Consider the following 13,904-nt stretch of genomic DNA (forward strand, 5'->3'; position numbering starts at 1 on the left):
GGCCGACATTGTGAGGGAAGACAAAGAATCCAAACAGCCAACCTTGCAGGATTCCACGCTCAGGTTTATGATGTGCAAACAGGAAGATGTGACGCAACCGTTAACGGCGTCTCCGTTCCTGAGCGAGATATTAACTGAACAAATGGGCCGAACAGGAACCTCTTGGCTAGCGAAGCTACGTGTGTTAGCGTTGGTGATGTCGCTGTTGATCACGACTCGCTATGTGATGCTGCTAATTAGCTCTGACAATTTGCGTGACCTTTTTTTCCATTCAGGGGGTTATAACACATGTCGCACCTGAACTTGGGGTTATAACACACGTCGTACCTGAACTTGGGGTTATAACACATGTCGCACCTGGACTTGGGGTTATAACACATGTCGTACCTGAACTTGGGGTTATAACACATGTCGTACCTGAACTTGCTGCTCGTGCCCTTCCTTTTGGATCCGTTGCCTCCTCCTGTACCGAATCGCTCTGTTTGTTTTACGACTCCTTTTCTCGATACCTCAAGATGATCGGCGTGGCCTCGCACCGGCGGGAGCAGCAGAATGCGTCGGCGCCGCTCTGACGTATGATCGCATTTATTGCTTTAAACAGCATCGTCACTTTTTTTTTTTTACATTTCATATGACCCTGATGATATGTTACAACCCCTCCGTAGCTTCACGGAGAAGAAAGGAAAGCGTTGAATGCGTCTGGAACAGTCGGACATGCTCGTCAGGCGGGCCATTATTTGGCATCCTGGTCTATTTTTCTACTAGTTGTCGTCACCTCGTGGTTTATCCTTTCCTGACCAGGTTAACCTGGTCGTAATCTAATCTGGCTCCAGTTTGTCCTTCTCATCGTTACCTCACACAGCGAACCCTTTTTAATCCCGGGGAATAATTATTTGACAACATACCGTCGGCTGGAAGACGTTTCCAAAAACCCTGAAATCCTCGCGTGGAAGAAGCAATATTCCATCTGCAAATAAATGGTCGCCATGATTCCTATGATGAATTCCACGCCTTATGAAAGACTTAGCGATGTTGCAATGCTACGGAAGTCAGGAGGGATTCTGGGTCCGCCCCTCCTTCCAGATCCAGATTAAAATGTTGAAAATGCTGAAAAATAAATGCCTGCCAAAAATGATTAGGTTATTAATGTTGTTATGACTTCATGAAAATAGTTGATCAGCCTCTTGACCTATTCAGATAAAGGAAACACATGAGAGGCACAAACTGGGCCGCTCAGAACCACTTGCCTTCAAATCGCATCGTGCCATTCGTTGCCTTCTTGTGTCTTAAGCGCTCCCAGCGGAGCGTCGGCTCACGGCTGGCCGGCGCTGAAACGGAAACAGAAACGGCGGCTCCTCTGGTTCCTCTGGTTCATGGGTCACTTTGTGCTCTCCAGGTTTAGAGTCGCGACTTGTTGACGTGCTTGCTGGTGTCTTCTTGCTTCTAGCGATGCAAATGAAGTTGATGACTTCGGTGACACGAAATTGGAGCCGAAATTTGGATTTCCACCGAGCATTTAGTAAACTGGTAGAGAGCTGCAGCTAATGGGATGTTCAACAGACTAAGTTCTGAGGGTTTATGTAATCCAATCAGAATTATTGGTATGTCTTTCATCAAAGCTCTCCACAATTACTGATTGATAATTAAGCACATGCTATGAAATCCTGTCCCTTTGAGCCTGAAATGTAGTTAAAAGTTTGTAGAAACCGTAACTGGACCTCGATCTTTAAACCGTAAGCGCTGTGGAGGTCTTCCAGCACGTGGCCTCCTGTAATCTATCGCGTTGATTGCTGAAGATAATCTGCTCCTTTAGCATTTTGTGACCTTTAAGCGTAATCTCTGCGTCTAATTGCGTAACGGACGTTTGCATTGTGGATCTTCAATTGGAAAAAGAACCCTCCAGTGTACTTTGCGCATTAAACGGCCGTAGAGATGCTCTTCTTCCATCCCAGGCGTTAGCGTGTTAGCTTCCTCTTTTGTGTATTCCACAATGCCCCCTGCTGCCACCCTCTTTACGGCCCCCACGAGCCTTGCAAATGGCTGCCCTTTACATCACACCCGAGTCCCGACTGCCTTGCTGCAGTAAAGCTGCTGCTGTGGAATCTGAATACTTACTTGCCCTTTTCACCACAACTTCCTTGTCCTGGGAAAGTTACCAAAGTAACAGCCCAAACATCAATTACTGACCAAAAAGGTCACGGCTGTCCACAGACTTTTGTCACGTTACAAGGCCCGGCCCGGTTTGTTTCTCTACTTTAATGGCTTTTTTAAAGTCACTCTCAGCAGAATTGTGGAATCTCTCCCTGTAATAGATGTTTTCTTTCCATTTATCTTTCATTTTGTGGTTAAATGTCTCATTCTGACCTTTGGCGCTGAAGGACTTTTGCTTTTCTAGTTCGTGACGGAAGTCTTTCCACATCTGATGGAAGTCGGTGCTCCATCGCTCTGCTCGCTCTTTTTCCATCTGAAGTCTCATATTGACAAAGGAAGGACCGGTCTTCTTCTTGTCGAGCCGTTGATCACCTTTATATTTATATGGATAACATCAAGAAAATGAATAAACAAATCACCTGTTGCTGTGAAAACTGTGAAAACCTGTCAGTGTTTCTTTAAGTGTTTGGATTATGGATGCTTGTAGATGGAAGTTATGCTGCAACGCTCAAGACATTATGTTTGTAGAGGAATCAATATAACATATAACCGCATACCGGTAAATGAAATTGAGCAGAAGGGTCCACCTTTGTTTTCACGCCACTAGAGGGCAGCAGAGCATTTCATTTTCTGCCGTTCAGCCTGAGGCTCTTATTTGTTTTTTGATTTAAAAAGGCATTGCATGTAGAGACAGTTTGGATTATATAATCTGCATGTTGACCGGCAGGATTAACTCCAGGACACACTGAAACCTCAGGTGACGTGTTCTTTCTCACGCCAACGAAACACCATTCAACCTGATTGTTACTATACTTTCTACACAGATCAATAGAAATGATTGTCATGATAAAGAAATACAACAGGTTCACGCATTAATCCGAGGACCTGGCCTCCAGCCCATTGGCTCAAGATGTAAACCAAGCCGTGATTTAGCACGTTCACCTCTAAGATCAAAGCTGCTGGACCATGTGTGAGGGATTACGCTCCTCTCCATCCCTCTTTATCCTGCAGCTCATTCCATCACTCGAGGACCAGGAGCTTTACTTTCCCTCTCTCTCTGTGTGGCGGCTCGTCTGCATTTCACCCACAGCCAGTGAGGGATGTTCTTTCGGACTCTTTGAAGGATAAAATAGGAACTCGGGACATTCTCCTTCTCATCGTGATGCTAATGAGTGAAATCGGATGACGGCCTGGACAGGGAGGAGGTTATGGGAACAACATCCACATACATGTATGGACTCTACAGCGCGTTGCCATGCTGAGGATCCAGAGACTCGCCCTCCACCTGCAGGACACCGGAGTGGCCTCTAAAGTGGAAGCGAGCTGTGGTTATGTGTCAGAGGGCAGGTGATGCTGACGTTCACGTCTTGCTCCTGTCTCCACATTCTACATCACGTTGGACATGTGGTGAAAGGAAGGACGAGGAACCCCGGTGGAGACAAACGTGGGGTGAGTCTGAAATATAAACGCCCTCCTACTGGCTTTTATTCGACTTTCTAAAGGTTAATAGACAAAGATGATGTTGATATTTTAGTCCATCATATTATGTTTGATTATTAAGGAGGCTTTAAAAAAATTGTGATTCCTTCTTCCTATATTCTAACATTGCCATAGATACCAATAATCTGCTCTGGCTTCCAGGATCCCGTTTTCTGCTCACTGAAAATTTAGAAAATCTAGGTGGGACGCTGAAAGGATCAGAAACCTTCGTGCAGGGCCTGTGATTGTGCATTGCATGCTAAGCAGGTTCCCTTTCTCTGTGTTTCAGAACATTACTTTTTTAAATAGTCGTGCATCAACATCAACCCCCCCTCCGTGACCCCGCCTGCAATACAATCCGGACAATAACCCTCGTCCCGCCTTTTTTCTATCGCACAAAATCTTTAATTGAAAAGGAATGCAAATAACTTGTTGCCGTCTTTCTTTTCTTTTTTCATCTGAAAAGACTCTTTCATGGGCTGCTGCATAATATAGGGTCGGCATGGCAACAGCCTCCCTCATAAGAGGGGAGGGGCTTGACTGGAAACCACAGTTGCTGCTGGTGCTGGGATATCCCATCAGGATTAGATGTTGCTGGTAAAAACTTTAAATTTTACGAGACAAGAAATCTTGTGTAACTGCTGTAGGAACACAGATAAATAATGCATGCATCCCTGGGCTATTTTTACATGTGGATGCAATATTGATGAAGTTTTGTTTTTCTTTTGCTCACACCGGATTGGCTGCTCACTGCATCAGGCCGCCTTTCCTCTTTATTGTCGGCGGACCCCTTTAGTAGATGAGATGGAAGGGAGGAAAGCGGCTCTCAGTTCAGCTTTCGTGTTTCTGTGTGCAGAGCAGCAGAGGAGGGGCCGAAACGACGCGGCATCTAAATGAGGAAAACTCCAGCAGGATCCGAGTTCTTGCTTTTGGCGTCGCAGTTTTCCCATCAGCAGATAAAGTAACATTTAGGTGAGTAATTTGGAACGTCCTGCATGAAGATGTGAGCTGTCATAGTAAAGTGCATGTTATACTTAAGCCAGCATTAAAATGGGACTGATAAGTCTTTTCAAAGCTGTTGCACGAGCCCAAAATATTCCATCAGTTCGATGTTTTGCTTTTTACAGCAGTATATATTCCCTCTTTCTTCCAAAGATCCAAATGACATCATTGGTTTACGTGATATTGCTGTTGTAAATTGTATGCACAGTAGATATGCAGGATATTAAATCATGGCTGTGGGCTTCTTCACCTTTACTACGTGATAGAAGCACAAGCTGAAAGGGAATCGAATCGCAGCTGTCCTACGTCCGCTGCAAAAAGGTAATCCAGTTAAGTGGACGTGGACGTGGGGGGGGGGGAGACATATGCATTTAGATAATTACTGCAAACAGCAGGCTGCAACCTGCCAATAAGATTACAGGCTGAGGAACACATGTCTGATTTCCTGTCTGTTGGAAACCTTGTGATGGATGTGCTGCATGAAGTCTGGAAAGGGCTGCATAAGTGGATTTATTATTGTGGAATCCTTGATATCTCTTTGCTGATGTGAAATGTATTGATATAAACACAACTGTACAGACTGAAGGACTGGTATAATGTGCATGGGCTATATTTAATACTGTGTAATAGCTGTGTAATAGCTGTGTAATAGCTGTGCGTGCTTATAAACCTTGAACATAAAGTGCAGATATCAGTTTTGCACTTGTGTGATGAATCAAAAGGTTGTCATGACGACGGGCAGAAACGGTCCTGAACGTTGATCCACAGAACTGGTGAAGTTTGCATTAGCGGTTTTTAGTATTATGATCATGGATGCGTTTGTTTGTGCTGCAGTGGGTTGTGGGTAAACCTCTCCTCCCGTTCCTCCTGAGCTGCTGACTTTGGTGCCCGTTGCGCCACCTCTGTTCGTTGCTCCGGTACTCTTGAGGCCCTGAGGCGTCCGGGGAAGATAATAACAAACCTGTCCGGCCGGTGAACGAATGCGTCACTGTGACCATTATTCTCAGAGCTTTTCTGTCTATGTGGCTTTTTTTTGTGTGTGTGATCATTTCAGGACCGTCCTATTTACTAACACAGCTTAGTAAAGGGAGAACGTGTGTGTGTGTGTGTGTGTGTGTGTAATGACCTTGTGTAAATAAAACCAGACTTCAACTTTATCTTTATTTCACAGTACAGACAGAACTCTATTACAGAAACACAACATATCTGCCACCAGGCCCTGCTTCCAGGACTCTTGCCTTCACTGGGGGGGTTAAAGAGCAGCGCAGAAACCCGGCCTCCCACACCCTTGCTGGACCTGATTGGTCCGCGCTTTCACTCTTTGCCACCGGCGGGCTCCTCCCTCCCCCTGTCAGTCTGTTTGGATTATTGTAGAAGCTCAGGCCTCTCACATGCACACCAAACGCTCAGACTACAGCGTGTCAGAGATGAGATGGACTAACTTGACAGACAGCAGGGTTTAATTTCAGCCCCGGAGACGGAGGGGAGAGATCAGCAATGGAGTTTAAGTGAGTGCGGATGTCAGGGATTTACGGATGGGGGGGGGGGAGGGTTTGGAAAATAGTGTGTGATTAATGGGAAAATGGCATAAGGATTCATGGATGAGGGATGAATTCTGTAAAATACGACCCTGCAGCAGGGTAGTAGCTTGCTTGCTTGTGTGTGTGTGTGTGTGTGTGTGTGTGTGTACGTGCATGTGTGCGTGCACACTCTGTTTGGCTTCTGTAACAGGAAATTATTAAAAGATGCCTCTGTGACCTCGGGTTATTGAACTGGAATCTTAGACATTAAATACCAGAAATACCCGTTCCAGGTTGAGCGCTCTGCCGCTCAGATGTTCACCGACTGAAGGACGCTTCGCTCACTGTCGGAAGATGCGCCTCAAAGTCTGCGTGTCCCGAAGGAGACATTTATCTGGGCTGTCATTTCCTTTTCCTGTTTATGCTCAGTGACCACGGCTCATTCGTCTCCGGGCCAGGCAGTGATGAGACGTGACATCAATAGCTCGGGTCACGTGTGTCTGTCACCAGACAGACAGACAGACAGACAGAGCGCTGCCGTATCTCCCGTCACCAGAGCAAACGGTGGCACCGAACCGGTGACGCGTTGACTTGGGGTTTCCTTTTGTCCCTGAAACATGAACTTTTGACCTCACACATTTCAAGGGGATACTTTGCCACGCAGGTTGAGCTCTCGCCCTACGCAAATATTTGTTTCTTTGGAGGTGTAAAAGGTGCTTTTAAAAAAAAATGCAGGTGAAAGAGACAGGAGAGTGTTTGTATAAATCAGGGTTGTGTGTGACGCCCCTGATTGAAATCACAATGGAATATGAGCAGGTGGTTTGCCTCCAAATAATAAGCATCGGCCTTACACACACACACACACACACACACACACACACACTTCAGCGTCTGTCCACTTCACCAGCAAGTCGTTGAACACTTTGGCTCGTGGCGTGCCTTAAAGTGCACGCCGCTCCCACGAGCCTCGGCCTGCAAGCAGCGACTCTGACTCTGAGTCATTCATTAATGTTTGTCCACAAGATTAAACAAACACAACATGTCAAATTGTGCCTTTAAGAGGTGAGAGAAAGAAAGAAAGATTAGCAGGCTGTTTTTGCTAAGATATGCTAAGCTAACCACTTCCTGACAGATGTTGACTTTCACGTGTAACTTAGCGATTTCTTAAAAAAGTCTCCCTGAAGTCCAGTAAAGTTATTTTTTTTAAAACTTATGTTTGAAGTTAAACTTCAAACATTTAACTTCATTTTACAGACTCGTGCAAAGTTGAATAAAACACACGCTACTTTGCCGAGGTCTGTGGAACATGAGAGTATTTATAAAGCCCCACCCCTTTGACCACTGCGCCTTCATGCTGAGCCTGCAGGTGACTTGTTGGACTTCTGACCTGTTCTGGCAGGTGGAGTCAGACAAAGCAGAAATTACAACCCCCCCCTGCCTGTTTGTTTCCACCCTGGCTGAATGCGGTTGTTGTGACGGTGCAGTGTGTGTTCAGAGGTGTGAAAACAGCCGAGGTCAGCGCTCTGCAGAGAGGAGCTCCAGAGCAGCGTGCGGCCCGCCGTCGGCTGCAGGAGCTTGTTGTCTCCACATGCTGCTGAGGGAAAATGGTTTCCGCTGTGACGAGTGAAGCTTTGTGCAAACCTGTCGGCTGCAGAGGCGACAAACGACGTGTGAAAGTCTGGAACATGCAAATGCAGGATTTCCATAATACGTCACCCTCTTGTGGCTCTGTGATAGTTTGCTCCTGGCTTTCCTGCTTTGCCTCGACATGCAGGGTGAGTCAGCAGCAGCACACACACCCCCTCGTACATGCCCCCCCCAGAATGATCCCTCTGGCTCTGACTCTATTGGCTGCTAGACTGTTAGATCACGAGCCGTCAGCCATTAGTTGCTCCTGATGCTGCACTGCAATGAGGGGGGGGTGGATGGAGCAGACAGACTGAGCCAACGATGCAAAGTGGCAGGAGGAGGAGGGGAGGAGTAGTGAGGTAGAGGAGAAGGAAGAGGAGGTGATCGGTCCAGCACTGCCCGGCTCTCTCTCTCTCTCTCTCTCTCTCTCTCTCTCTCTCTCTCTCACACATCATCTGGAGTGGACGACGCCTGCTGATGCAGCACTTGTGAGTTGACGTCACCAGTGGATGATCTGCTGTCACGCGTTTGCGTGATCGTAACTATTTTCCTCCGAGAGGAAGCGTCGTTCCGCTCAGCTGGTGCGGATCTGATTCCATCAGAGTGCGGCTGCTGCGACTTCGTGCTCCGTCGGCTCGGAGCTGCTGCTGTCCGGTGGCGGACGCCTGCAAAAGGGTTCGGGGATTTCACTTTGTGCCACACTTGATGCAACCTTAGTGGAGCCGGGGAGTTTTGTTTGCTCCGCATAGTGTTTGTTTTATCACATTTAATTTCCTCTCAGATATGCATGCACACTTATGAATGAATGTCCTCCTAGAGCAGATGAATAGGAGTTATTCTCCTGTTTAAACTGCAGGACCAGCTTTGTAAAGCTGAGCTGAGCTGAGCTGAGCTGCACAAGCCACCCGACAGCACGGCAGCGACTTTTATTCACCGCTCCCTATTTGCAGGCTTGATCCAGCACATCTATATAGTTGCAGATTTGCTTTCACAGGAGGGAGAGGGAGAGACAGAGAGAGAGAGAGAGAGGTTAGGAGACAATAGAAGAAGTAAAGGAGAACATGCACAGGATTGTGGAGAGTCCCCGCGGGTTTCCTGAGCGGTTTCTGTACCTGGATTGGAAGGAAAGACGTTGCTCCCATTGTTCTGCCTCTCTGAGTACTGAACAGGGATCTTTGCTTTTACTTTGACGTGAATTATTTATCACTCAAAGTGCCTTTTATGCCAAAGCAGCAGCTGCTTTAGACTGGGAATCAAACCTTACAAACATTATTTATTTAGGGAGATGTTACTTGAGGATCAGACAACAAAGTTTTTAATGTCTTTAATTTCTGGACATGCAGTGAAGACTTTATATCTGTTGGTATCTGATAGTGTTGATTTCATCACTGTTTCTAATCTTAATACATCTGTGATCATGAGTTAAAACCTTAAGACACACTGATTGGTGTCTGTGCACTCGGCATTAGCATGGAAGGAAGACGTTTTTTTTTACTTTAACCTTTGACCTTTACAACCCCTCGTCGCTGTGGGACGGCCCTTTGCGTTTGATCACACTCGCTGTGCCTCATCCTCCTCCTGTTTTTCTCTGCAGGGCGCCGAGTAAGAGGAAGGGGGCCTCCTACGTCAGAGTTTCAGGATGGCCAGCGAAGGTTCCACTCTTCCCAGCCCTGTGGTACGCCAGATTGACAAGCAGTTCTTGATCTGCAGCATATGTTTGGATCGCTACGAAAATCCCAAAGTACTGCCCTGCCTGCACACCTTCTGCGAGCGGTGAGTGGACAGCATGTGGCTCTTTGGTGTTAATTGTCTACAAGTATATTTGGAAAAAGCTCATTCGTAGGGAGTTATTATAATGGTTTTGTTGTTGTTGTAAATGTGGGTTATATTTCCTGGTTTTTTTCCTGTGTGCATCCAGAGAGTCTTTAAAGTTAATCCACTTCCACTTGAGAGAGACTTAGAATTATATGATCAACTTTTTCAGCGATACTTAATTTTGTCAATATAATTGCTTCTCACAGTAGCGGGCGCTGTACATATTTCAACCACTAGACGGCAATAAACGCAAGCCTTTCCACACATTTCCACCTAACTTACTAGGAACCTGGTTTGCATGTATTTGGCTTTGTTTCTTTCATTTTATTTACATGCATCTGTCTAAGCAGAAATATAAATGACTGACTGTCAGTCATCTCGCTGCAGTCACAGAAACACATCCCTCCTCTTCCTCCAGGTGCCTGCAGAATTACATCCCGGCCCACAGCCTCACGCTTTCGTGCCCCGTGTGCCGCCAGACCTCCATCCTGCCGGAGAAAGGTGTGGCGGCGTTGCAGAATAACTTCTTCATCACCAACCTGATGGACGTGCTGCAGCGGGCGCCAGACAGCTGCGGCCTGGAGGCCGCCACCCTCAACAGCATCACCACTGTGGCTGCAGGCCAACTGCTCTCCTGCCCCAACCATGGGGGCAATGTAAGAGTCACACTGCCGATAAACCTGAAGGTGGCGCTCCTGAGAGATCCATTCATCTGGGGACCCACCGTTTATTTGTATGATTTTTACGATAGCCAGATACTGTATTTCACTCTTGACGAGCGCGACATTGCTATTAGCCAGGCTGCAAATGTAGCTCCAGCATTTTGCTGTGACCGTCGTGATGAAATCTGCATTTCGACGGCGTAGGTGATGGAATTTTACTGCCCACCTTGTGAAACGGCCATGTGTCAGGAGTGCACGAGTGGAGAACACGGAGACCACCCAACTGTGCCTCTTAAAGATGTTGTGGAACAACACAAGGCCTCGTTGCAGGATCAGCTAGAGGCCGTTAAGAAGAGGTACGACAGCAGTAACCCTCACCCTAACCCATCATCGCTGCCGACTCACCGGCTGATTCCTCTGCCAGATTACCAGAGATCGACTCGGCCCTGCAGAGGCTGTCGGAGATCCTGCAGCAGCTGACCAATCAAAAGACCTCCATTGAGGATGACGTCCACGCCGTCTTTGATGAGCTGCAGAAGACCCTGAACGTCCGCAAGAGCGTTTTACTCATGGAGCTGGAGGTGAACTACGGCGTCAAGCAGAAGGTGAAGTATCGGATGTCCTTCATTCATCTTTGCGGTCTGTGTGAGCTCCAAGTAACCCCCCCCCCCCCCCCCCCCCCCCCCGGGCGTGGGGCTACACAGGTTCTCCAGGCCCAGCTGGATGCCCTGCTGCAGGGCCAGGAGGGCATCACCAGCAGCTGCAACTTCACCGAGCAGGCACTGAGCCACGGCGCCGAGGCCGAGGTGCTGCTGGTGAAGAAACAGATGAGCGAGCGCCTCGTGGAGCTCGCCGGCCGGGAGCTGCCTCTGCAGCCCGAAGAGAATGACCAGCTGGACTTCGTCTTGGAGACGGACGGGCTGAAGAGGTCCATCCACAACCTGGGCGCCATCGTGACGACCAACGCCGTGGCCCATGAGACCGTGGCGACCGGGGAAGCGCTGCGGCACTGTGTGGTGGGCGTGCCCACCTCCATCACCATAACAACCAAGGACAAAGACAGAGAGCTGTGCAAAAAGGGCAACGCGGTGATCGCGGCGGACATGTCCTCGCCCGACGGCAGCAAAGGCGAAGGAGAGCTACTGGACAACAGGAACGGCACCTACGAGTTCCTGTTCACGGCTCCCAAAGAGGGGGGGTTTCATTTAGCGCTGCGTTTATACGAACAGCACATCAAAGGGAGCCCCTTTAAGATTAAGGCCATCAAGTCCACAGACGTGTCGCCAGGCTCAGACGGCGTGAAGAAGAGGCTGAAGTCTCCCGGCGGCAGCCACGTGAAGCAGAAGGCCATGAAGAGGCCGGCCAGCATGTACAGCATCGGGCGGCGGAAGGAGAACCCCATCGAGGACGATCTGATCTTCAGGATCGGTGAGGAAAACATCTGCTTTCCCAAAATGATATTTCTAAGGTCCGTCAGAGCAGCGCTTTACTCGTACGTTTTGGCTGTATTAAAGGCACCAAAGGACGCAACAAAGGGGAGTTCACCAACCTGCAGGGAGTGGCTGCCTCGCCGTTGGGCAAGGTGTTGATAGCAGACAGCAACAACCAGTGTGTCCAGGTAAACGCCGCCGTCTTCACACTGTGGACGTCGGACGCACGTCGTGTGAAGCTTCTCAACCCTGATGCATTTGTTTTTTAGGTAGTTTAAATAAAAAAAGGTTTGCTTCGCAGCTTTTCTCAAATGACGGCCAGTTTAAAAGCCGCTTCGGCATCCGGGGCCGGACTCCGGGTCAGCTGCAGCGGCCCACGGGCGTGGCCGTGCACCCCAACGGCGACGTCATCATCGCCGACTATGACAACAAATGGGTCAGCATCTTTTCGAGCGAAGGCAAGTTCAAGGTGAGTCGACCTGTCTTCATCGAATGCATTCCTCTCTCTCTCTCTGTGTGTGTGTGTGTGTGTGTGTGTGTGTGTGTGTGTGTGTGTGTGGGCGTGCTAACGTCCAGCATCATTCCTCTTCCAGAGTAAGATCGGCTCAGGGAAGCTGATGGGCCCGAAGGGCGTGTCGGTGGACAGAAACGGCCACGTGATCGTGGTCGACAACAAATCCTGCTGCGTCTTCATCTTTCAGCTCAACGGCAAGCTGGTCACCAAGTTCGGTAACCGTGGCAACGGCGACAGGCAGTTTGCAGGTACACTCACCCTACACCTTTGACTTTTAAAATGTTTTTTTTGTACAACCTTCATTTTTATTTTTTAAACTGAACTACTTGTGTCTGATTCGGACAAACCGCTCGTATCCTGTCTTCGCTCTTAGGCCCTCACTTTGCTGCCGTCAACAACAACAATGACATCATCGTGACAGATTTCCACAACCACTCGGTCAAGGCAAGCGTAAAAAAACAGGCTCCTGTGGATTTATTAGAATTTATTAACTTTGTTTTGTGAGTCCCAGCAGTTTCTTTTTTCTTTTTTCATTTCATAGGTGTTCAACACAGAAGGAGAATTCTTGGTGAAGTTTGGCTCTAACGGCGAAGGTAACGGCCAGTTCAACGCCCCCACTGGGGTGGCAGTGGATGCGAATGGAAACATCATCGTAGCAGACTGGGGCAACAGCAGGATACAGGTCAGTCCAAAAGTCTCTCCTCGGCAATTTGGCAAAACTCGGAATTTAATGATCAAAATCAACTCGAGCTCTCAACATGTGCTCAATTTTATGACATAATCATTTTAGCATAAATTCAAATCGAACAGAAGCCTGCTCCCATCTCTCTCTCGCAGGTCTTTGACGGCAGCGGTTCTTTCCTGTCCTACATCAACACGTCGGCAGACCCGCTGTACGGCCCGCAGGGACTGGCCCTCACTTCTGACGGGCACGTTGTGGTTGCAGATTCTGGAAACCACTGCTTCAAAATCTACCGCTACCTGCAGTAGCAGCTCCTCTTCCTCTGTGTCCTGCCACACGTGCTCGCTTATTTCCCTCGCCCACCCCCTCCCTGGATCACGCCGTCATTCTGCCACCTTGTACGACTGTTCTCCACATGCATGTGCGTGACGTCACCTCTGACACCCAATAAATAAAACACAGTCACATCCTTGTTCACATTCCATTTTTAAGTGAGCTGAATTGAAGAACAAGACTCTAGTACTGTACGTAATGTTAAGATTTGTTTTGATGTGGTGGGAGATCTGGAAAATAATTCACATTTTTAAAATGCTGGATGCACACTTGTGAGTAAATAAGTACCGTAATCAACTGAAAAATGCGATTTCCTGTTAAATGCCCTTAAGAGTTCTCACATTTTGCCTGTTTATTATAAATGAACTGTTCCCCTTCTGTAGGGAGGAGGCTATTTTAGAGCACGAAAAAGCATTTCTGTGCATGTTGCTTTCATTAATAATCACCAGAGCAGCAACCACACACTGTACAGTAATCTGTTTCAGGCTAAAACCTAATTCTATCACCAAAAGGAACTTTAATAATTCTTCTATCTCAGTGTGATGACTTGTCAACGTTATATGTCTTCACATTAAAATGAACATGTTTAGCATGTTTATTACATCTGATGCTTCATCACATTTTCAACTGTTGCAGAATACATCTACAACACTGAAGATAAACTCGGCAGGCTTCCTTAGAATAGTT

The 13,904-nt window shown here is 47.8% G+C and overlaps 1 protein-coding gene across 1 annotated transcript; it reads left to right on the forward strand.

Annotated features, from left to right (window-relative positions):
• Window positions 1-9,420: 9,420 nt before the first annotated feature.
• trim2a (tripartite motif containing 2a) lies at window positions 9,421-13,192 on the forward strand. The gene is made up of 11 exons (XM_068750590.1): window positions 9,421-9,554; window positions 10,015-10,252; window positions 10,463-10,614; window positions 10,683-10,863; window positions 10,963-11,686; window positions 11,773-11,876; window positions 11,990-12,157; window positions 12,282-12,450; window positions 12,576-12,646; window positions 12,744-12,884; window positions 13,040-13,192. Exons 1-11 carry the CDS (start codon window positions 9,421-9,423, stop codon window positions 13,190-13,192), a joined length of 2,235 nt encoding a protein of 744 aa, XP_068606691.1.
• Window positions 13,193-13,904: the final 712 nt, after the last annotated feature.

Source organism: Brachionichthys hirsutus, chromosome 17 (genome assembly GCF_040956055.1).
Source record: "Brachionichthys hirsutus isolate HB-005 chromosome 17, CSIRO-AGI_Bhir_v1, whole genome shotgun sequence".
Lineage (NCBI taxonomy): Eukaryota > Metazoa > Chordata > Actinopteri > Lophiiformes > Brachionichthyidae > Brachionichthys > Brachionichthys hirsutus.